This window comes from Chiloscyllium plagiosum, unplaced genomic scaffold (assembly GCF_037043375.1).
Source record: "Chiloscyllium plagiosum isolate Xiang-an unplaced genomic scaffold, Cpla_swu_hap1 HiC_scaffold_7, whole genome shotgun sequence".
NCBI classification, from domain to species: Eukaryota; Metazoa; Chordata; class Chondrichthyes; order Orectolobiformes; family Hemiscylliidae; genus Chiloscyllium; species Chiloscyllium plagiosum.
Window position 1 is genome coordinate 94,936,142 of NW_028270145.1, and position 24,201 is coordinate 94,960,342.

General features: G+C 41.4%; 1 protein-coding gene across 7 annotated transcripts in view; it reads left to right on the forward strand.

The window, feature by feature from the left end:
- Nucleotides 1-3,761: 3,761 nt before the first annotated feature.
- Nucleotides 3,762-24,201, forward strand: part of rif1 (replication timing regulatory factor 1) — a 97,066-nt gene continuing 76,626 nt past the window's right edge. For 5 of the 7 annotated variants that reach the window (XM_087989272.1, XM_087989268.1, XM_087989269.1 and 2 more), the window contains exons 1-6: nt 3,762-4,035; nt 9,502-9,630; nt 10,561-10,639; nt 14,719-14,815; nt 21,601-21,731; nt 23,228-23,319. In XM_087989272.1, the coding sequence (XP_087845398.1) occupies nt 9,518-9,630; nt 10,561-10,639; nt 14,719-14,815; nt 21,601-21,731; nt 23,228-23,319 (512 nt within the window). In that variant the 5' untranslated portion in view covers nt 3,762-4,035; nt 9,502-9,517. The remainder of the gene's footprint in view (nt 4,036-9,501; nt 9,631-10,560; nt 10,640-14,718; nt 14,816-21,600; nt 21,732-23,227; nt 23,320-24,201) is intronic. The other 2 variants (XM_087989266.1, XM_087989267.1) reach the window with 1 other exon arrangement.

Genomic DNA, 24,201 nt, shown 5'->3' on the forward strand with positions numbered 1-24,201 from the left:
GGAATTTTAAAAAAGAGGTCCTGATAGTAGTACTATCTGGATTACTCCCGGTGCTACAAGCTAGTGAGGGCAGATGAGTACATGGCTGAGGAGCTGGTGTACAGGAGAAGGATTCACATTTTTGGATCAATGGAAGCTGTTTTGGGATAGAAGTGACTTGTACAAGAAGGACGGATTGCACCTAAATTGGAAGGGAACTAAAATACTGGCAGGGAGATTTGCTAGAGCTGATCGGGAGGATTTAAACTATTAAGGTTGGGGAATGGGACCCAGGGACATAGTGAGGAAAGATTTCAATCTGAGACTGGTACAGTTGAGAACAAAGGTGAGTCAAACAATCCGGGCAGGCAGGGAAAAAGCAGAGAACAAGGTAGGACTGATAAATTAAACTGCATTTATTTCAATGCAGGAGGCCTAACAGGGAAGGTAGATGAACTCAAGGCATGGTTAGGAACATGGGACTGGGATATCACAGCAATTACAAAAATGTGGCTCAGGGATGGACATGACTGGCAGCTTAATGTTCCAGGATACAAATGCTAAAGGAAGGACAGAAAGGGAGGCAAGAGAGATGGCGGAGTAGCCTTATTGATAAGGGATAGCATTACAGCTGTACTTAGGAAGGATATTCCTGGAAATACATTCAGGGAAGTTATTTGGGTGGAACTGAGAAATAAGAAAGGGATGATCACCCTATTGGGATTGTATTATAAACCCCCTAAAAGTCAGAGGGAAATTGAGAAACAAACTTGTAAGGAGATCTCAGTTATCTGTAAGAATAATAGGGTGGTTATAGTAGGGGATTTTAACTTTCCAGACATAGACTGGGACTGCCATAGTGTTAAGTGTTTAGATGGAGAGGAATCTGTTAAGTGTGTACAAGACAACTTTCTGATTCAGTATGTGGATGAACCTACTAGAGAAGGTGCAACACTTGACCGACTCTTGGGAAAAAGGCAGGGCAGGTGACTGAGGTGTCAGTGGGGGAGCACTTTGGGGCCAGCGACCATAATTCTATTAGTTTTAAAATAGTGATGGAAAAGGATTGACCAGATCTAAAAGTTGAATTTCTAAATTGGAGAAAGGCTAATTTTGACGGTATTAGGCAAGAACTTTTCAAAGCTGATTGGATGCAGATGTTCGCAGGTAAAGGGATGGCTGGAAAATGGGAAGCTTTCAGGAATGAGATTACGAGAGCCCAGAGAAAGTTTATTCCTGTTAGGGTGAAAGGAAAGGCAGGTAGGTATAGGGAATGCTGGATGACTAAAGAAATTGAATGTTTGTTTAAGAAAAAGAAGGAAGCATATGTCAGGTATAGACATGGTAGATCGAGTGAATCCTTAGAAGAGTATAAAGGAAGTAGGAGTATACTTAAGAGAGAAATCAGGAGGGCATAAGGGGGACATGAGGGGGCAAATAGAGTCAAGGAGAATCCAAAGGGTTTTTGCAAATATATTAAGGACAAAAGGGTAAATAGGGAGAGAATAGAGCCCCTCAAAGTTCAGCAAGGTGGCCTTTGTACGGAGCCGCAGGAGATGTGGCAAATACTAAACGAATATTTTGCATCAATATTTATTGTGGAAAAGGACATGGAAGATATAGAATGTAGGGAAATAGACGATGACATCTTGAAAAATATCCATATTACACAGGAGGAAGTGCTGGATGTCTTGAAATGCATAATAGTGAATAAATCGCCAGGACCTGATCAGATGTACCCTCGAACTCTATGGGAAGCTAGAGAAGTGATTGCTGGGCCTCTTACTGAGATATTTGTATCTGCGGTAATCACAGGTGAGGTGCTGGAAGGCTGGAGGGTGGCTAACGTGCTGCCACTGTTTAAGAAAGGTGTTAAGATCAAGCCAGGGAACTATAGACCCGTGAGCCTGACGTCGGTGGTGGGCAAGTTGTTGGAGGGAATCCTGAGGGACAGGATGTAAATGTATTTGGAAAGGCAAGGACTGATTAGGGATAGTCAACATGGCTTTATGTGTGGGAAATCATGTCTCACAAACTTGAGTGTTTTGAAGAAGTAACAAAGAGGATAGATGAGGGCAGAGCAGTAGATATGGTGTACATGGATTTCAGTAAGGCGTTCAACAAGGTTCCCCATGGGAGACCAGTGAGCAAGGTTAGATCTCATGGAATACAGGGAGAACTCACTAATTTGGATACGAAACTATCTCAAAGGTAGGAGACTGAGGGTGGTGGTGGAAGTTTGCTTTTCGGGCTGGAGGCTTCTGACCATTGGAGTGCCACAGTGGAGTGCTGGGTCCACTACTTTTCATCATTTATATAAATGATTTGGATGTGAGCATAAGAGATATCATTAGTAAGTTTGCAGATTACACCAAAATTGGAGGTGTAGTGGACAGCGAAGAAGGTTACCTCAGATTACAACAGGATCTTGATCAGATGGGCCAATGGGCTGAGAAGTGGCAGATGGAGTTTAATTTAGATAAATGTGAGGTGCTGCAGTTTGGCAAAGCAAATCCTAGCAGGACTTATACAGTTAATAGTAAGGTCCTTGGGAGTGTTGCTGAACAAAGAGACCTTAGAGTGTCGGTTCATAGCTTCTTGAAGGTGGAGTTGCAGGTAAATAAGATAGTGAAGAAGGCGCTTGATTAGATTAGATTACTTATGGTATGCTTTCCTTCATTGGTCAGAATATTGAGTACAGGAGTTGGGAGGTCATGTTGCGGCTCTCTAGGACATTGGTTAGGCCATTGTTGGAATATTGCGTGCAATTCTGGTCTCCTTCGTATTGGAAAGATGTTGTGAAACTTGAAAGGATTCAGAAAAGATTTACAAGGATGTTGCCAGGGTTGGAGGATTTGAGCTATAGGGAGAGGCTGGGGCTGTTTTCCCTGGCGCATGAGGGGGCTGAGGGGTGACTTTATAGAGGTTTATAAAATCATGAGGGGCATGGATAGGATAAATAGACAAGGACTTTTCCCTGGGATTGGGTTGTCCAGAACTAGAGGGCATAGGTTTAGGGTGAGAGGGGAAAGATATAAAAGAGACCTAAGGGGCAATGTTTTCATGCAAAGGTATGGGATGAGCTGCCAGAGGAAGTGGTGGAGGCTGGTACAGTTGCAACATTTAAGAGGCATTTACTTGGGTATATGAATAGGAAATGTTTAATGGATATGGGCCATGCTAGCAGGTGGGATTAGATTGGTTTGGGATATGTCGTCAGCATGGACGGTTGGACCGAAGGGTCTGTTTTTGTGCTGTTCATCTCTATGACTCTAAGAGTCCTACCAGACTCAAATAGTTGTTTCTTCCTCACTGTGATGGCAGGGTTCCTTCCAGCAATTTCTGTTTTTGGTTTCCCACAACATTAACCTCAGGTTAGAATTAGGGTTCTGAATCACTAGACTAATGACAAAGTTAAAAATCACACACCAGGTTATAGTCCAAAAGGTTTAATTGGAAGCACACTAGCTTTCCTTTAAGCCTGTTGGACTATAACCTGGTGTTGTGTGATTTTTAACTTTGGACACCCCAGTCCAACACCGGCACCTCCGAATCATTGTCTAATGACAGTATGACATCTCAGTCCAGCAGCCGGTTCCCAAGCTCTGGAATACACACATACACACAGAGACTGAGTGCTCAACTAGGCGCATGTGCGCCAACAAATGGTCAACTTTCCATCCAACTCTGACTGAGCGATTGTATAATTTCTTTTATATTTTAAATTTCGCTTTAACCCGAGACGCAACTCTACCCGTGTGTGGTTGGATTTTATTTTTCATCCCTCTTTATTTCAAACGTTTTTGTTTTTTGGGGGTGGGGAGGCGGTGATGGTTGCTGGGGTGAAAGGTCGTTACCCAGGCTGCCCGCTCTCTTTGGCGCGAGTATTTTTCTTTCCCGCGGGTTCGCGCGAGCGGCTTGTCTCGGGCAGTGCGGAGTGTTCGCGAACATTCCTTCAGGCGACAGCGGGAGGCGGTGACGGTGGCTTCAGCGACCGATCGTCCTTACGGACTGTACGAGGCGGGCGATGTCTGGATAGAGGAGGCCAGCTAGGCGGTGAGTGTGTGCTCGAGAGAGGGAGACCGTTCTGTCCGCACCCCTTCCCCGCCGTATCCTCTACCCCGGCCGTGGCCTTCTTCTCCCCCTCCCCCCACAAACACCCCGGCCATGGCCGCCTTCTTCTCCCCCTCCCCCCACAAACACCCCGGCCATGGCCGCCTTCCCTCGCCCCCCCCCCCCCCCCCAACACCCCGGCCCTGGCCTCTTTCTTCTCTCCCGCCCCCCCCCCCCCACCAAAGACCCCGGCCATGGCCTTCTCCATCCCCCACCCCCCAACACCCCGGCCATGGCCGCCTTCCCTTCTCCCCCAACACCCCGGCCATGGACTTCTTCTCTTTCCCCCCCCCCCCCCCCAACACCCTGTGGCCCTGACCTGCCCCCCCCCCCCCCCCACAACACCCTGTGGCCCTGACCTGCCTCCCCCACCCCCCCCAACACCCTGTGGCCCTGACCTGCCCCCACCCCCCCCCCCCCAACACCCTGTGGCCCTGACCTGCCCCCACCCCCCCCCCAACACCCTCCCCCCCCCAACACCCTCCCCCCCCCAACACCCTGTGGCCCTGACCTGCCCCCCACCCTGTGGCCCTGACCTCCCCCCCCCCTTCCCAACACCCTGTGGCCCTGACCTCCCCCCGCTGCCTCCAACACCCCGGCCCTGACCTTCTCTCCCCCCCCCCCCCCCCCCCCGGCCCTGAATATTCCCCAGGAATATTTAGCATCAAGTCTTCGCTTTCCTTGAGCCAGATCTGTTACCATCACAGCACCAAAGTTCCGATGGCAATCAACGCCTGAAACGCCCCATTGTTATTTATATTTGTGCACAGAAACCCTCATTTAGACTCAATTTTTTTCTTCCTTATTTTGACTTCACTTACAAACTTGCTGTTGTCTATGCGAGTACCAGATGTATGTGTGATTTATGAAACCTGATTTTCTCTCCCTTGGTTCCCACACTTCTGCGAAGTTACTTTAAAACCTTTTAAAGCACTAGCAAAACAGCCTGCAAGGTGCTCTGTTCCAGCTTTTATTGGTGCAGCCGCCTTCAAAACGAGTCCTACTGTCCCAGGAATCTAGATTCCTTCCGGTCATAAATCCATCTCCTTTTTCTTCTTAGCTCTTTTCTCACTTGCACCAGGCACTGGGAGTACTCCAGAAATTGCTATAGTTGAGGTCTGGCTTGGTAACTTACTACCTACCTCCTTAATTTGTTTCAATACCACATAGAGTCATAGAGATGTACAGCATGGAAACAGACCCTTCGGTCCAACCCGTCCATGTCGACCAGATATCCCAACCCAATCTAGTCCCACCTGCCAGCACCCAGCCCATATCCCTCCAAACCTTTCCTATTCATATACCCATCCAAATGCATCTTAAATGTTGCAATTGTACCAGCCTCCACCACATCCTCTGGCAGCTCATTCCATACACGTACCACCCTCTGCGTGAAAAAATTGCCACTTAGGTCCCTTTTATGTCTTTTCTCTCTCACCCTAAACCTATGCCCTCTAGTTGTGGACTCCCTGACCCCAGGGAAAAGACTTTACCTATTTATCCTATCCATGCCCTTCATAATTTTGTAAACCTCTATAAGGTCACCCCTCAGTCTCCGACGCTCCAGGGAAAACAGCCCCAGCCTGTTCAGACTCTCCTTATAGTTCAGATCCTCCAATCCTGGCAACATCCTTGTAAATCTTTTCTGAACCCTTTCAAGTTTCACAACATCTTTCCGATAGGAAGGAGACCAGAATTGTGCACAATTTTCCAACAGTGGCCTAACCAATGTCCTGAACAGCCGCAACATGACCTCCCAACTCCTGTACTCAATACTCTGACCAATAAAGGAAAGCATACCAAACGTCACCTTCACTATCCCATCTACCTGCAACTCCACTTTCAAGGAACTATGAACATGCACTCCAAGGTCTCTTTGTTCAGCAACACTCTCTAGGACCTTACCATTAACTGTATAAGTCCTGCTAAGATTTGCTTTCCCAAAATGCAGCACCTGAATTATCTGAATTAAACTCCATCTGCCACTTCTCAGCCCATTGGCCCATCTGGTCAAGATCCTGTTGTAATCTGAGGTAACCCTCTTCGCTGTCCACTACACCTCCAAATTTGGTGTCATCTGCAAACTTACTAACTGTACCTCTTATGCTCGCATCCAAATCATTTATGTAAATGACAAAAAGTAGAGAGCCTAGCACTGATCCTTGTGGCACTCCATTGGTCACAAGCCTCCAGTCTGGAAAAACAACCCTCCCCAGCACCGTCTGTTTTCTACCTTTGAGCCAGTTCTATATCCAAATGGCTAGTTCTCCCTGTATTCCATGAGATCTAATCTTCATAATTTTGTAAACCTCTATAAGGTCACCCCTCAGTCTCCCATGGGGAACCTTGTTGAACGCCTTACTGAAGTCCAGCTAGATTCCATCTACTGCTCTGCCCTCATCAATCTTCTTTGTTACTTCTTCAAAAAACTCAATCAAGTTTGTGAGACATGATTTCCCATGCACAAAGCCATGTTGATTATCCCTAATCAATCCTTGCCTTTCCAAATACATGTACATCCTGTGCCTCAGGATTCCCTTCAACAACTTGCCCACCACCGACATCAGACTCACTGGTCTATAGTTCCCTGGCTTGTCCTTACCACCCTTCTTAAACAGTGACACCACGTTTGCCAATCTCCAGTCTTCTGGCACCTCCCCTGTGACTATCAATGATACAAATATCTCAGCAAGAGGCCCAGCAATCACTTCTCTCGCTTCCCACAGAGTTCTCGGGTACACCTGATCAGGTCCTGGGGAGTTTTTCATCTTTAACTGTTTCAAGACATCCAGCACTTCCTCCTCAGTAATATGGTCATTTTGCAAGATGTCACCATCCATTTCCTTACAGTCTATATCTTCCATATCTTTTTCCACAGTAAATGCTGATGCAAAATATTCATTTAGTATCTCCCCCATTTTCAGTGGCTCCACACAAAGGCCGCCTTGCTGATCTTTGAGGGGCCCTATTCTCTCCCTAGTTACCCTTTTGTCCTTAATATATTTGTAAAAACCCTTTGGATTCTCCTTAATTCTTTTTGCCAAAGCTATCTCATGTCACCGTTTTGCCCTCCTGATTTCCCTCTTAAGTACACTCCTCCTTTCTTTATACTCTTCTAAGGATTCACTTGATCTATCTGGTCTATACCTGATATATGCTTCTTTTTCTTAACCAAACCCTCAATTTCTTTAAGGAGAAAGTGAGGACTGCAGATGCTGGAAATCAGGCTTAAGGCCGAAACGTCGATTCTCCTGTTCCTTGGATGCTGCCTGACCTGCTGTGCTTTTCCAGCAACACATTTTCACCTCAATTTCTTTAGTCATCCAGCATTCCCTATACCTACCAGCCTTTCCTTTCACCCTGACAGGAATATACTTTCTCTGGATTCTTGTTATCTCATTTCTGAAGGCTTCCCATTTTCCAGCCGTCCCTTTACCTGTGAACATCTGCATCCAATCAGCTTTTGAAAGTTCTTGCCTAATACCGTCAAAATTGGCCTTTCTCCAATTTAGAACTTCAACTGTTAGATCTGGTCTATCCTTTTCCATCACTATTTTAAAACCAATAGAATTATGGTTGCTGGCCCCAAAGTGCTCCCCCACTGTCACCTCGGTCATCTCCCTACCTAAGTCATTAGGACCAATACAGACCATGTCAGCAGGGCGGCAACATGCCATCTGCCTGTCTGCTCCCCAAATGAATGAGTCCCCTATCACTATTCTCCTCCTCTCTTCTTCCTCTCCTTCCGATTTGATGAATTACTGCAGTGCCACAAGCATGGCTCCTATCGATTTTCCCCTGAGGAATTGGTTCTAAATAACAGTCATATTGAACTTGACACTTACACTCTTTTTGCGGACAAAGAGTGTCTGACATGCTGAGTTTCGATCCTTCTGGTTCAGGTGTAGACCGTCTTGTTTGTAGAGGTTTCACCTACCCCAGAATGAGCCCCAATTATCCAGGTATCTGAAACCCTCCTTCCTGCACCATTCCTGTAGTCATGTGTTGTCATTCTGCTGTTAATGTGTCGCTATAATTTTCTGCTTGGCAGCACTGGAAAAGCACCATAAAGACTGTAGTGGTTTAAGGTGAAAGTCCACTAGAATGCTATTTGAAAGCTTTATGAAAGGGAAAAATCAGATCGTCAAATTACCTGGGAATTCACAGTTTAAGGAAACAATTTGAGCCTCTTTAGCTCTGCTGGCTCTAGTGGCACAGTCAAGATCCTCCATCATGTTCTTTTTTTGAAGTCATTATTCTTTCTCTGCAAGTCATTATCTATCTTTCCTTTCTTGTCAAATACTATTGGATATGAAAGGAAAGCTTTTAAAATCTATTTTCTATCGAGAAGATTAAATGTTACCTTTTTGAAGAATGAAATTTGTGCCTCAAATATTCAACTAAACAACTGTTGGAAATACACTATTACTAATCCTTGCTCTCAACTTTCATTTTTAGGTTGATAAGCTCTTGTCATTAAATCCAAAACAGAAATAAATTCTGTTTTCTTGTTTACTAAGTTCTTTGTAACTTTATAAGCAACTAAAAAACTTCTTTTAACCTTTTCTGTTAACAGTTTATCGTTCCAAGTATCTCATGATAACTTTATCATGAAACTAAGCAGAGTACTCCATAGCCTATCAGCAACAAAAAGTTACAGCCAGCAGTGGCTTCATCATTGTCTTGTGCATATCTATTGCAAGTTTCTTTACTCTTACGCTTTGTAGAATCAAAATGTTGATCTTTTCACTGCTACTTCAAATGTCCCATTATTTGAAGTGTGTCGGAGATGTTTTAAAGTACAGATGCTGAGTTTATTTAGTTAACCCTGGGTAAAGTTAAGAAGTGACTGCTATTGAGGTGACTTTAACTTTGCAGCTTCCTCAGATTCAAATCAGTCTTCCTGATTGACTGTTTCTTCATGCTCCTTCAAGAATCATGTTATGCTAATGTTTGTTAATGACGAGTGAAAGTTTTAATTTTGCAATGTTTACGTACCTTCAAAACGAAGCCCAGAAGTATCGGGCTCTCGCCCCCTCCTCAGCCCTGATGAAGGGTTTTGATCTGAAACATTGATTTTACTGCTATTTGGATGCTGTCTGACCTGGTGGACTTTTCCCCATCTTCACATCTGTTGACTCTGCCTTTCATCATCTGCAGTTCTTGCTGTCTTCAAGTTGCATAGCAATAGAATGATTTGTTAATTGTACATAAAATGCGTAAATTTAAATTGTTATAAGTAAAGTTTATCAGGATTTACTGAAATTTGTTCTTTTTAGGGCTGAAGTTAGAAAAGTGTAATTGGAATGTGGCATTGAAATTCTGCATGTGGAGATTAGAAAATTTTCAGATGTATTTATAAGAAGATGTTTGATTAATCAGTACCCTTTTTTACCTCTAACCTGGCAGAATTGCAAGCACAAGAATGATGGCTACTGCTCACCCAGTAGTTTCTGGCTTACTGCCGCTGTTGGAAATCTTAGAAGATATATCTGTTTCATCCACGGAGCAAGTGGATGCTTACCTTACAATTGCCAGGTCAGTATATAAAACAATTCAGCAATATTAAGTAATAGGCTCATTGCTGCCTTACTCAGCACATTTAGAAGAAATGGTATACAGAATCTCTTGTGCAAATAATTTGCTGTGTTTTCACCAGTTTCTTCGAGGTGGAAAGAATTTATAAGAGTATCACATTAATTGTTTCATTGCAATAATAATGGTATATATGGGGGACATTTTAATTTTTCAGCCAGTTAACAACCAAGTCACACTGTTATTCTTTCACTGGATATAGATGTTGCTGACAAGGCCACATTTATTGCTCGTTCATGATGGCACTTGAAAGTAGCAGCAAACAGCTTCTAGAACCACTGCAATCCGTATGGTGTTGGTATACCAATAGGACTGTTAGGAAGGAAGTTCCAGGATTTTGACCCAGTGACACTGAAGGAATGATATGGTTCCAATCAGGTGGTTTGTGACTTAAACTTTCAGATGGTGGTGATTCCATCCATCTCCCTTCCTTGGCTTTTGGGTGGCAGTGGTTGCAGACTTGAGTTCATTCACTAAAATTAATTCTGCAATGACAAAATTATATTAAAAGGAATATATTTAAGGTTAAGTTTTACCCATCCCCAAAGCAAAGTATGCCTCGCAGAAAGGCTTTATATTGCAAATTTCTGTTTGAAAGGAAAACTTATTGCCTTTTGGTTTAGAGTTTACTTCAGTTAGTGATCACCTCTTCCCTTTTTGAGTCCAAATAGTCTAAAGCAAATAAGTTTGGACATTGAGGAGTTACAACATAGATTTGATGGGAGTGATTTCTGATGATCTACAAAGGTGATGCTGGATATGCAAATATCATATGGGTGCTGATTCAAATTGAAAATATAAATACAGTTGTTTCCAAATCTAAACCACACTTGTAAATGTTACTTAACTGGTTGTATCTATTCTGTATTTCAGCCGTCTGAGTGGAGAGGATGGGAAAGAATTTGCAACTGCAGTTGGCAAACAGTTTCCTCGCATCTGTGGAGTGTTCAAAGTAAGTTATTTTCACCCCAATACACACCAGTGAAACGATCAGAGCAATATTAGTTTCTCGTTATTTGTTCATAATGAAATTGTTGAAGCTGTATTCTGTCAAATGTGTATTAACATCTTATTTGGAGAGTACCTTTCTTGCTATCTTGTCAAGATCATGATTTGCACTTTGTCTCTTAAATTATGAGACACGGTTAGTCACTTATTTCTGGATTTGTCATGCTATCCTGAGTGAAGGTACCTTGTGGAAAGGCACTTTTCTAGGGAGAGGAATCACCAGACTATATTTAATTGCTTTCTGGTGACTAGATGGAACAGCACCTTTGAGAGCTTGGGAAGAACTAAACAATTAATATTCCTCTTGCTGACAGAGAATTTTAAAGTTGTTTGGAAAAGCGTTATACACAGGGATTTTGACTGCTTTATTTATGTGGTTCAAAATTTTAAAAAAAGTTATTGCCTGCTACTGTTAGTGGGGTGTGTCACTAGAACAGGATAGTTGTATGAAGTTGTAACTGTTTCTAAATTCCTAAAAATACAACAAAAATATTGTCCTTTTCAAATCTGCTATTCAGTTCTGACGGGGTCTGGGTGAATATTTAGGAACAAAACCAATTGAGGGGTATAATATTGTATCTTTGAGACTACTTTGATATGTAAAGGCTTTTTCTCTGTTATGTTCTGAGATGTCACTCCATGTTACATTTTTGAATGGATCTTAAATAGGTTGCAAAGTATGTATAACAGTAACAATCTGACATCTGAAAAATGTGATGTTTTGTGTGTTGACCAGTAGAAATATTTTGTTTGTGAACCAGTATATATTAGAAAATCTAGTTCAGGGTGGCATATTTTAAAATTTGATTTTATTTTCATGTTGAGATTCAGTTGTCAATTGTTAACAGGACAGATAATAAATATTTAAATTGCCTGTCATAGAATGTTTGCTTGTTTTTATTATGGGCATGTCTGGTCTATTCAATATTTACATATTGCAGTTCTCTCAGGTCAACTCTTTTTCACCCTTTGTAAATCTGTTGTTACATATAATACATAAAATGTTTAAAATTTTCTTTTGAGCTGTTCTTGAAGCAGTGATGCAGGTGAGAACCAGAGCAGTAGGTCAGCATGTGAAGGGATTGAGGAGAATGTAGATGTTAAGTAAGTCTAACTGGAAAAACGGGCAGGACCAAGTTAATGAACACAGCAGGCAGTCTGAAGTATATTAATTTCAATGTGGGAAATATAAAAAGGTGAGGCAGATAAGCTTAGAGCATGGATTTACATATGGAACTATGATGATATAGTCATTACAGAAACTTAGTTGAGAGAAGGGCAGGACTGGCAGCTCAACATTCCAGGGTTTAGATATTTCAGGTGAGAGAGAAATGTAAAATTGGTGAGGCGTTGCATTAAGAGGAATGTCATAGCTCCATTTAAAAGAGGACGTCTTGGGCTCATCCAATAAGGCCATATGACTAGAACTCAGGAATAAGAAAGGTGCAATCACTTTGTGGTTATATTATAGAAATCAGAATAGCGAGCAGGAGGAAGCAGATTATGAAGAGATGTAAAAGTCGCAGGGTTGGTGTAGTGGATGATTCTTCTTAAACTTGTCCAATTTTGACTAGGGTTCCCCTAGTGCCAGGGGTTTAGAAGAGGCAGAATCTGTAGATAGTTCAGCTTGGGAAAGGGTCTTAATAACCTTGTATTGGGGAATGAGTCTGACTAGGTCATCAGTGGAGAAGCATTCTGGGAACAGTGATCTAAATTCTGTAAATTTTAGATAGTTATGAAGAAGGTTAAGAATGGTTCTTCAGTGAAAGTACTAAATTGGGGGAAGACTTTTTTAAACAATGAGGCAGGAACTGAAGAGAATAAATTGGGATCAGCTGTTGGAGGGCAAACCTGGGTCTGACGGAGTCTTTTAATAGTGAGTTGGTCAGAATTCAGGACCAGTATGTTCCTTTGAAGACGAAAGATAACGATGGCAAGATTTAGGAACTCTTGAGAGATATTAAAGTTCAGTCAGAAAGGAAGAGGAAGCATATGGGAAAATGAAATCTCTTGGAATACAAAAGAAGCAAGAAGAAACTTTAAACAAGGAATTAGGTGGACTAAAATGGACCATGAAATGTCCTCTGCAAGTAGGATTATGGAGAATCCCAAGACGTTATATATGCATTAGGAGCAAGCAGGTAGCTAGGGAAAGAGTATATCCATGCGAGGATAAAAGAAGAAATTTATCTATGGAGCCAAAGGAGTGGGGTAATGGAGTAAGGTCCTTAATGAGTTCTTTGCATTGGTATTCACCAAGAAGGAGGACATGGATGATGATAAGATTTAGGTAGGGGTATCTTGATGTTCTGAGGCATGTCGATATTAAGAAGGAGGAGTTATTAGGTATCTTGAAAAACATTAAGGTCAATAGGTCACCAGGGCCTGATGGGATTTATCCCAGGATATTGAGGGAGGCAAGAGAGGAGATTGCTAGGGCCTTACCAGAGATCTTTGTATTCTCTTTTGTCACAGATGAGATCTCTGGAAGACTGGAGAATATTTACTCATGTTAGTTTGTTTTAAAAGGACAGTAAGATGGTCTTGGATTATTATTGTATGGAGTGAGCCCTGCATCAATGATTAGATAAATTATTAGAGAAGGTTTTCAAGACAGGATTTGTTTGCATTTGGAAATTAATGGGTACAAAATTGGCTTGGTCAAAGAAGACAGGGTATTGTGGAGTGGTGGTGATCTGGCTGGAGGTCTGTAACCATTGGTGGTCCTTGAGGATCAATGCTGGGGCCTCTTATATTTGTAAAAGAGTTGGAGGAGAATGTAGATTAGCTGATAAGTTTGAAGACAAACTGAAAATTGGTGAAGTTGAGGTTCGTGAGGAATGTTGTCAGAGTACAGCAGGATATAGATCAGTTGGAAAGATGGCTGGACAAATGACAGATGAAGCTTAATCCAGAGAAGTGTGAGGTGAGGCATTTTGGGAAGTCAAATGCAAGAGGAAAATATACAGTAAATGTCAGGACCCTTTAGATCATTGATATGCGGAGGGATCTTGAGGAGGCTAGTCCATAGCTCCCTGGAAGTAGCAACACAAGTTGATAAGGAATATGGCATGCTTGCCTTGCTTTGCCTATAAAAATTGGCAAGTCATTTTGCTGCTGTGCAAAACTTTAGGCCATATCTGGAGTATTGTGCACCACTCTGGTTGCCACACTATAGGAAAGATTGTAGAGGCTTTGAAGAAGATGCAAAAGAGGTTTACCAGGATGTTGCCTAGATTGGAGTGTAGTCGCAATAAAGAGATGTTGGACAAGCTTAATTGTTTTCACTAGTGTCATTAGAGGGGGAGGGAACCTGATAGACCTATGTAGAATTATGAGAAGCATAGATAGTGGAGTTGTATTCCCTGTGGAAACTTAAATACTAGGGGACACAGGTTTAAGGTGAGATGAGTTTAAAGGTAATATGTAGGCAAATTTATTTTTTGTCTAGAGGATGATGGATGCCTGGACAGACAAATGAGCACGCAGGGAACAGAGGGATACAGACCATGTGTAGGCAGATGAGATCAGTTTAGAATGGTATTGTGGTCAGCACAGACACAGTGGCCAAAGGGCCTGTTCCTTTGCTGTACTCTGTTTTTAGAAAACTCGCTTTTGAGTTGGCCTTCATAAGGTACTCCACCTCTTCCCTCCTCTCGCCAACATTGTTTACTCTACAAATGGCTTTATTTGCTGTTGATTGTGATTTAACAACAATTGTACAGTCAAAATGAGAATTAATGCACCTTCACTCAAAAATGACATGGGAGAATTTTGAAAAGCAAAATTTTATATACTTATCTCTATGAATCTAACTAGCATTTTATTGTCAAACTCTATAAACCCTGAATAGAGAATATCTATTCTGCCTCCTTCTATCCTTTTATCTTTAAAGCAGACCTTTATTGCTGATATTATTGTTCTGTTATAAAAGTTGCTTTTATCAATTACATATAGTTTGTAAGTAAAAACTTTCTGGGTTGTTGAAATTTTCCTCTTCACGTCTCTTTTCTTTCCATCAAGACTCACGTTTCAAATTCGGATTCAGAACTTTGTAACGCAGCACTACAGGCCTTGGGATTCTGTGTTTTTCACAGTAATATTAGTGCTGGATTGTCAGGTACAGTTAATAGAAATTGTCTTCATGCACTTAAAGTCATTATAAAACTTCAGCTATATATTTTTATGTACTGAACATGTGAAAGTAATTACTAATTTTAGTCACTTAGTCGTACGATACTTGAGTATTGCTGTAAAGAGATGTAGTTTGTCAAACTTTTTGTCTTTAACTCTTTTGGACAATTTGCAAAAAATAAACTGTTTCAAGGGGAAATCAACATATGCACTGTATGGAAAGAGTTCTGATTGGTTGGCAATTACGCTCTGATGGAGGCATTGCCATGGAACATTAAAATAAGATATTTACTGAGCCCACTGATGTATATGGTAGAGTTTGTCCTTGTGGCTCATTGCATCTGCATGTGTGTATCTTGGACAGCCCACACAAAAATCATATTTCTTTTGTGACTAGTCCGAGACAACATGAGCAGGCCAAATGGTTGGGTGAATTACTGCAACCAGTTTTGAGCAAGTTTTTGGCTTGTGAAGCAAGGGATTTCTTCACATTTGCGATTATACTTGTATATAGATAGCCCTGCAGTATTCGTTTGATCATTTGACATGGCTAGCCCATTCATCAATGTGCCACTCGAGGAAGCCCAATACATGGCACTGTAGCATTATATCATGGCAATCTAGATTTGCCATCATTGTCTTGAATTAACTCAGCAATTCCTTGCATTTGAGTCCAGTTTTAATGACACCATATGGCCAGACCTTGGAGTGCCGGTTCATAGTTTCTTGATAGTGAAGTTGCAGGAGACAGAATAGTGAAGAAGGTATTAGCATGCTTGCCTTTATTGGTCAGCGTATTGAGTTGGGAGGCCATGATGCAGCTATACAGGACATTAGTTAGGCTGATTTTGGAATACTGCATTCGATTCTGGTCTCCCTGCTATAGGAAGGATGTTGTGAAACTTGAAAGGGTTCAGAAAAGATTTACAAGCATGTTGCCAGGGTTGGAGGGTTTGAGCTATTATGCAACGCTGAATAGCCTGGGGCTGTTTTCCCTGGAGGTTAAGAGGTGACCTTTAGAACTTTCTAAAATCATGAGGGGCGTGAATAGGGTGATTGGCCAAAGTTTTATCCCAGGGCAGGGGAGTCCAACACTAGAGGGCATAGGCTAAAGGTGAGAGGGGAAAGATTTAAAAGAGATCTAAGGGGCAACATTTTCACAGAGGGTAGTGTGTGTATGCAGTGATCTGACAAAAGAAGTGGTGGAGGCTGGTACAATTACAACATCTAAAAAGCTTCTTGATGGATGTATGAATACATAGAATTTAGAGGGGTATGGGCCAAACGCTGGCAAATGAGACTCGATTAATTTAGGATATCTGGTTGGAATGGACAAGTTGGACTGAAGGATCTGTTTCCATGCTGTATAGCTGTATGACTATTTAGATGGAGCTGCTGTGGTATCCCCACTAAGCCCTACTCTTTCAAACATCTTTGTTGGATGCCATGAGAAATGTCCTTGGAATTACGCTGAAATTCTGCCTCTCATAAATCTGATCTGTGGACACATTGAGTGTATTTTAAACCACAGAGTTTCCTCACATGTCTTAATGTGCTATATGCTGTGCTCAAATTCACCTTCAAAATGGACCAGTCAAATAATCCTTTTCCTCAGTTAGCACATTTGAGGAATCAGCTGGGAGTTTTCTCATATTGTCACTGTAATCCTGCTCCCAGTGATCAGTATACACATTGGGACTCTGTGTTTGATTCTATTATTGTAGCCTTGAAAAGAAATCCCTTACCATTTTTGTATTGTGCATGCTTGACACTGGAACAAAGGACATAAAGGCTTCATGCAGGACATAGATATCCTGATCCGGTCACATGAACTCTTTGAAGGAGTTCCCCATGCTTATATAAAGGAGAGGCATAAACATGCAATACATGGATTTTCAGAAGGCATTTGATAAAGTGTTACATTAAAAGTTTTTGAAAATTGAAAGCTCGTGGCATGGAGGGTAATATTGATTATTTGCCTGGCATAAAACTAGTGTGCGTAAGTAGAATCAGAGTTTTGCAGTACAGAAGGAAGCCATTCAACCCACCGTATCTGTATCGTCTCCCAAAAGAGCTGCCTTGTCAATCCCATTCTCCAGTCCTAAGTCTTTATGTTGCCCTCTAATTCATCACTTGCAAATATAGATCCAAGCTCCTCTGGAACTTCCCGTAGAATCCACCTGCAACACTTTCCCAGGTAGTACATTTCAAATCCTAATAATTGAGTAAAGAAGTTTCTCCTTTCACTCTTAATTCTCTTGCTGGAAGTCTTGAAATCGTGATCCCTCATTACTGATATACCAACTAGTGGAAACAGGGCATCTTCTTTACCCTGTCAAAATTGTTCATAATTTTGAACACTTCAGTAAGGTCATCTCTTAATCTTCTCTACTCTAACTCCGAAGGTGGTAGAAACAAGTTAATTAAATACTTTTGGGGCAGAGGTAGATTCTTGTTAAGGGAATCAAAGATTATTAGAGTAGATGATAAAATGAAATTCAAAACAGAGACATATCTGCCATCATTCTATTAAATGTCTGAGTAGGTCCAAGAGACCTCCTAATCCATTTGTAAAGTCAAGAATGATCCTAAGGAAGTCACTCTGGGCTCCAAAAGTCTAAGTCTACCCAATCTAACTTGAGATGAAGGGTAAAGTATTGCAAAGTTCTGAGCAACAGGTGAAACTAGCTGTTTGACACTACTTTATTTGCAGTAGCTGCACAGGCTAATGGGCGGCACAGTGGTTAGCACTGCTGCTTCACAGCGCCAGAGACCTGGGTTCAATTCCCGCCTCAGGCAACGTGTCTGTGTGGAATTTGCACATTCTCTGCGTGGGTTTCCTCCGGGTGCTCCAGTTTCCTCCCACAGTCCAAAAATGTGCAGATTATGTGAATTGGCCATGCTAAATTGCCCATAGTCTTAGGTGAAGGGGTAAATGTAGGGGAATGGGTCTGGGTGGGTTGCTCTTCGGAGGGTTGGTGTGGATTTGTTGGGCCGAAAGGCCTGTTTCCATACTGTAAGTAATCTAATCTAAGCCGTGTTCGCCATAAACAGGATGCACCACTAGACTAAAATGTATTTTGCCCATCGTGCATTCATATTGGGGCATATGAATTTCAACGCTGATGTAAGGCCAGATATATATAGGCCGTACATTCTAAAAACTGGTGGATTGTATCAAACAGCATATCCCTTTTGATTGTTAGCAACAAACAAGATGGAATCAGCTCATCCTTGCAAAATTTGCAACAGTATCCCAACATTAGATGTGGGTGTCCAATTGGTGACCCAATCTAGGATTGTCAGTTGGGCTTGCAAAGATACACCTGTGTGTACTGGAAATTATTCGTACACAAGGCTCTGTTCTTTACAGGGTGGAAGTGGGGACTGCAGATGCTGGAGATTAGAGTCAAGATTGGAGTGGTGCTGGAAAAGCACAGCACGTCAGGCACCATCCAAGGGGCAGGTAAATCAACCGAAACGTCGATTTTTCTGTTCCTCGGATGCTATCTGACCTGCTGTGCTTTTCCAGCACCACAGTCATCTTGACACTGTTCTTTACAGGTTGAACAAACGTACAAGTGAAAGTGAGGACTGCAGATGCTGGAAATCAGAGTGGAGAATGTGGTGCTGGAAAAGCACAGCAGGTCAGGCAGCATCTGAGGAGCAGGAGAATCAACGTTTCAGGCAAAAGCCCTTCATCAGGAATGAGGCCAAGCATTCCCGAATGAACAAGTGCATGCATGCACTGCACCCGAGTCAACTCCAAAAATGGCTCAGAGGAAGTCTGGAGGTCACCCTGCCTGTTTAACATTTACATGAGCCTGACAGGTTATTATATCATCATTACTAATGCATTCTCCATGATAATGCCTCTACCAAGCAGAATTCACTTCCCAACTATTGAGCACTCATTTCTCCATATAGTGTAAACATTGGTTTTCCTTGTAAATTTGCCATTCTTGCAAATTGCACTAGTAAGCACAAGACAAAATGTTTTGACTTGTCTTTTCTTTTGCAATGCTCACTATAAAATGCAGAAAACTAAATTATCTGATACACTAACGTTATCATATTGTTTGCTTGCATGGACTGAGCTGGCCAAATTTTCTGTTGTGCTCCTCTTGGACGAGACTTAAGCACAAACATTATCTAGTTTCTCTCCAGTCTCTCCTCCTCCTGCTACAGCAATGTAATTCACAAACTCTCAATTTTTTTCCCACATTTCTAATTGCGCTGAATGTTTGACCGTTCTGGTTTCTCTTCTGGTCCCATGTTAGCCAATACTGTTCTTCTCTTGATTTGTTGTCCCTTTCTTTTAAATATGCTGTCATTACACCTCTTTTTTAAAAAAAACCTTTTGTCTTGCAAACTGCAGTTCAGAAGTAATCTCCAACCTTCCTTTCCTCAAAGTTGTACAGACAGAAACAGACCCTTCGGTCAAAATCATCCATGCTGACCAGATATCCTAAATTAATCTAGGCCCATTAGCCAGCATTTGGCCTATGTCTCTGCAAACCCTTCTTATTCATATACCTATCCAGATGCCTTTTTAAAATGTTGTTATTCTACCAGCCTTCACCACTTCCTCTGTTAGCTCATTCCATACATGCTTAGAGTCAAAAAAAGCTTGCAGATGCTGGAATCCAAAGTAGACAGGCAAAGTAGGTATGACCATCCTTGGCCTCCTCCATTGCCACAACGGTAAACTTAAGGAATGGTTCGCCGAGCATCTCAGCCGGGCCCACTGTGGCTGACCGGACCTCCCAGTCACCACCCATTTTTAATTAACTTTCCCACTCCATTTTCAACGTGACCATCCTTGGCCGCCTCCATTGTCACAATGAACTGCATCACAATTTGGAGGAACATCACCTCATCTCCCGTCTGGGCAGCCTACAGTCCGGAGGGCTCAACTTTGAGTTCTCCAATTTCAAATAACCTTCCTTCCCAGCCCCTCCCGTCTCTCTCCCTTCCACTACTCCCTGCCACCAACCGGATTCATTCCTTCCATTGACCAATCAGGTTGTACCCTCTCCCTGTCTTCACCTATCCTCATTTCGCCACCCTGGCCCTGCCACCTCCCTTTATCTGCAGCTTCCCCCCACACTGACTCTCAGCCCTGAAGTAGGGTTACACCTGAAATATTGACTTCTGCACCTCCTGATGCTTCCTGCCTTGCTGTGCCCTTCCACCCTCTTGCCTGTCTACATTCCATACATGCAGCACAGTCTGCATGGAAATGTTTTCCCTTGGGTGCCTTTTTTAAATCTTTCCTTTCTCACCTTAACCTATGCCCTCTAGTGTAGGACTCCCACCCCTCCAGGGAAGAGACAGTGTCTATTTATCCTAGCTGTAACGTGCCTTATCGGTGTCCATCGTTCCTGCTACTCCATGTTTAAATCCGTCCAGTTAGGTTTCCACTCCTACAGAGCCAGAAGAGATGTTTTCAAAGTCACAAATGGCATCTTAGGAGACTGAGGCCATCTTTCCTTCCTCATTCTTCTTGAATTGCCTCCAGCAACTGACAGGTTTGACCTGTGTTCTAGTCTCTTTCTTGTTGATTTGGGTAGTTCAGTTGGTTTCACTCTGACTAGAACCATTTAGATAAGAATGGCTTCTCTTTATGCTCCCTCACCATTACTTTTTGTGTCCCCCAAAGATTATACCTTGAACCGCTCCCACATTTTTATCTACATGCTAGGCCTGAGCAACATCATTCAAAAGCACACCATTAATTTTCTCACACCATCTCCCAGTTCTAACATGACCATCTTTTGATTCTTGTATTGTTGCTAAATAGTCAGACTGCTCATCTGCCATCCTATACTGGATGACAGAAATTTGCTTCAGTGCAGTCTTCCCAATATCTAATAATATGTAGTTTTCTATTGTATTGTATCTTGACGCTGCTCCAAATGCTCTTCCTTAGCTTGGAATCTGTCTTTTAGTGCAGCGTCTGTTAAGTTTAAGCCAGTCTGTTTGCATCCTTTTTGATACACTTAACTCTGAGATGAGCTTCCAAGAGCATCCAGTCTTCAGGAAGATTGCTTGTTTCTGCCACCATTACTTTGCCCAACTTTGCTCATAACTTTGCTCATCTATCACAGTCATTCCTTCATTACCTTGTCTTGACTATTCCTACACACTTCTATCTTGTCTCCCACATTCTATCCTCTGATACAGTGCCAGTTTTCCTAATTATAAAGTACCATTCACAACTCTGCTTGCTGATCTACATTGCCTCCTTGTCAACAGTATCGTGATTCTCAAAATTCTTGTCTTTGTTTTTGCACTCCTCCTTTCACTTGATCCTCCCTGTCTCTAAAGTCTCCTCCAACCTCTCAATCTGTGATATCTGGACTGTTCTAATTTTGGTCTTACGAGTTCCCAATTTTAATTGTTCCACCATTGGCTGTGCCTTCAGTTGGCTAGGCTTCAAATTCTGGAATGCTCTGCTTACATTTCTCTATCTCTTCACCTCACTTTAAAAATCCTTTTTAAAAAAACTAATTCTGTGGTCTAGTTGGTCATCTTTTAGTCATACCTGATTTTCTAATAATCCTGTTAAAGTGTCTTGGAATGATTGACTCTGGTAAAGATACTATATATATGATGACAAAATGCCTAACTGCCTTTATTTAAAACCTGTTTTAAGATAGTCTGTTCCCTGGCTTGTGGGAATGTTATAATATGTTGATACATAATAGTGTCATTACCTTTTTGGGTTGACCTCCCATATAATTAAGAATGACTTTATTTTACTTGCAGAACATGAAGCCAAGCAATTGATTGTTACACTCTGTGATATTGCAATCAAATCAGCTGATAAGAACACATGTACAAGAGCACTGTGGGTTATATCAAAACAAAATTTTTGTACCAAAGTGGTCGAGAAGGAGGTGAGTTTCCTGCAAATGAGCAGATGTTTCTTACCTCATGTATTTATATGTCTTGTGCTCTGGATATTAAATGACACAAACTTTCTCTGGCACAAGTAGACATGATTGTTCAAATTTGGTTTAGCTTTTAAATTTGATGGATAATCTGGTTCAAATCTCTAAAGCAGATTATAATGCTATGCATACCATGTTTCATTAATAATTCAGACTTAATGTTCTATAGGTTTGCATGTGACAGTTTACTTTTTTTAATATAAATGTGTTTGGTATGATATTTCAAATCCACCTTTGTCAGGATGCAAAACCCTTATTCATACTAGGGTTGGGTTCCTTTTGAAGTGCTTAACTATTAGTTGTGAAATTCTAGAAGGTCAGTTTCCAAGGAATGACTAAAATTATTTAGATTTAAATAAGATTAAGAGTGAAAATTGTTATTTACAGTAGTTGAGCTTCGTAGAAGTTGAGTTTATGAACATATGCCTACAGTAAATATATAACAATTAAACTTAAGCTTCATTTGGCTACTGTCCAAGGTATGGGAAGTTGTAAATAGTCATGAAAACGAATCTAACACTACTGAAGTCCAAAGTAATGTTGAGCATAAGTTAGAAAGGTGTGTCCCCAAATTTGCATGTACAATTTTGGTAGAAAATAACTAATATTAAAGAAAAAGTGGAATTTAAATTGCTTGAGTTTTCCACATTTCTGCAAGTCCCTATTATAAGATATTGGGAGGAAATCTCATTCATACCATTGTGTAATTTGTTATTTTTCTCCTTCTGTCCTGCCTCCATATCTAGTGTCCAATTCACATGCAGTCCTTGATTTGTTTTGCTACCACTGTTGAAAGTTCTTGACAAATCTTTTCTGCTGCATTGGCCAATTTGTAAATTTTTTCATACTTTAAATTGTTTAACCTATAATCAAATTATAATGCTATAAATATAAAAGCTTCACTATTACTCATGTTCTGAGAGTCACATGCTTCCTTTCAAGGTAGTTTGAAGAAGAACCATGTGTTCACCTGTATTCTGACCAGCACTTTCCACCACCAACACACCTGGGATTTCATCTGTAAACTGGCTGCTGCATTTATTAATGTGACAAAATTTATAAAGTAATTCTTAAATCCTGAAATGTTTCAGCCCAGCTGAAAGGTGAATTAAATGTAATTCAAATCCACATTCCAGCACGTGATCAAACTTCACTTAACCAGAAAGTAGATCACTCAATTTTTCCACGAGAAAATGTCACAAGTAACGTACAAAATCCTGAAAAATTTCAATTAGTGGCCTGTGAGTTGATCAATTGGTCAAAATTGGTTCAGTATCTAATTTGTTGCATACATGCAACTCCAAACATAATTTTGAACTATTAATTCAGTACAACTTTAAAACAATAAGACAATTTTAGCCTAACCTTTCTCCTATTTTTAGGCTTATTTTAAGCTTGTGTTGATGAATTACCAAAATGCTCACGTTTTGCTTTTCTGTTAGGTTCAAAATATAGTTGCAGCAATGGAAACGATATTAACTAGAGATCAACAGTCAATGGTTGTTGAACATGAAGCCTTAAATCTTATAATAAGGTAAGCATGGACCAAAGCAGAATTAGTCACAAAATTGGCATTTTAAAAAGTGATTTCATAGAGTAAGGAAGTATTCTTTTCGGTGGATTCTTTAGTAGGTAATGAATGAATAAGACTTGGAATAACTTGAGTTACTGTATGCCAAGTTTTTGATGATCTCTGGTTTACCTATGGTGCAGGTATATTGAGAAGGGTAATAAGGGATAGAATGTTATGAGACTTCAAACAAGAGCGTTTCAATACTGAGGTGGGGCTAAAAGCCAGATTGAAGAGACTCTGACATGGAATTGCAGGAGTGGGTACAGATTTGGGAGCCTGCAATATTTTCTAAGACTTTGGAGAGGTACAGGAAGTTGGTGATGGAGTGATACTTTGCAAGAAAGAAGAATTCAGTGTTTTTTGAATGGGGTGGGAACATAGTATTTGACAGGGAACATTTAACGATTGGCAAGTTTTGAGAAGATTTGTAGCTCAGGTTGAAGTTATGGATGCAAGTTTGCTCATTGAGCTGGAAGGTTAGTTTTCAGATGTTTCATCGCCATACTACGTAACATCTTCAGTGAGTCTCCAAATTAAGCACTGGTGGTCGAGCCTGCTTTTTATTTACATGTTTGATTTTCCTAGGGTTGGTGATGTCATTTCCTGTGGTGACATCATTTCCTCCAGTGATGTCATTTCCCGTTCTTTTTCTCAGAGTGGTAAATCGGAGCCAAGTCAGTGTGTTTGTTGATAGAGTTATGGTTGGAATGCCATGCTTCAAAAATTCTCATATGTGGCTTTGTTTGGCATGTCATAGGATGGATATGTTGTCCCAGTCGAAGTGGTATCCTTCCGCATCCATATGCAAGGATACTAATGAGAGTGGGTCATATAGTTTTGTGG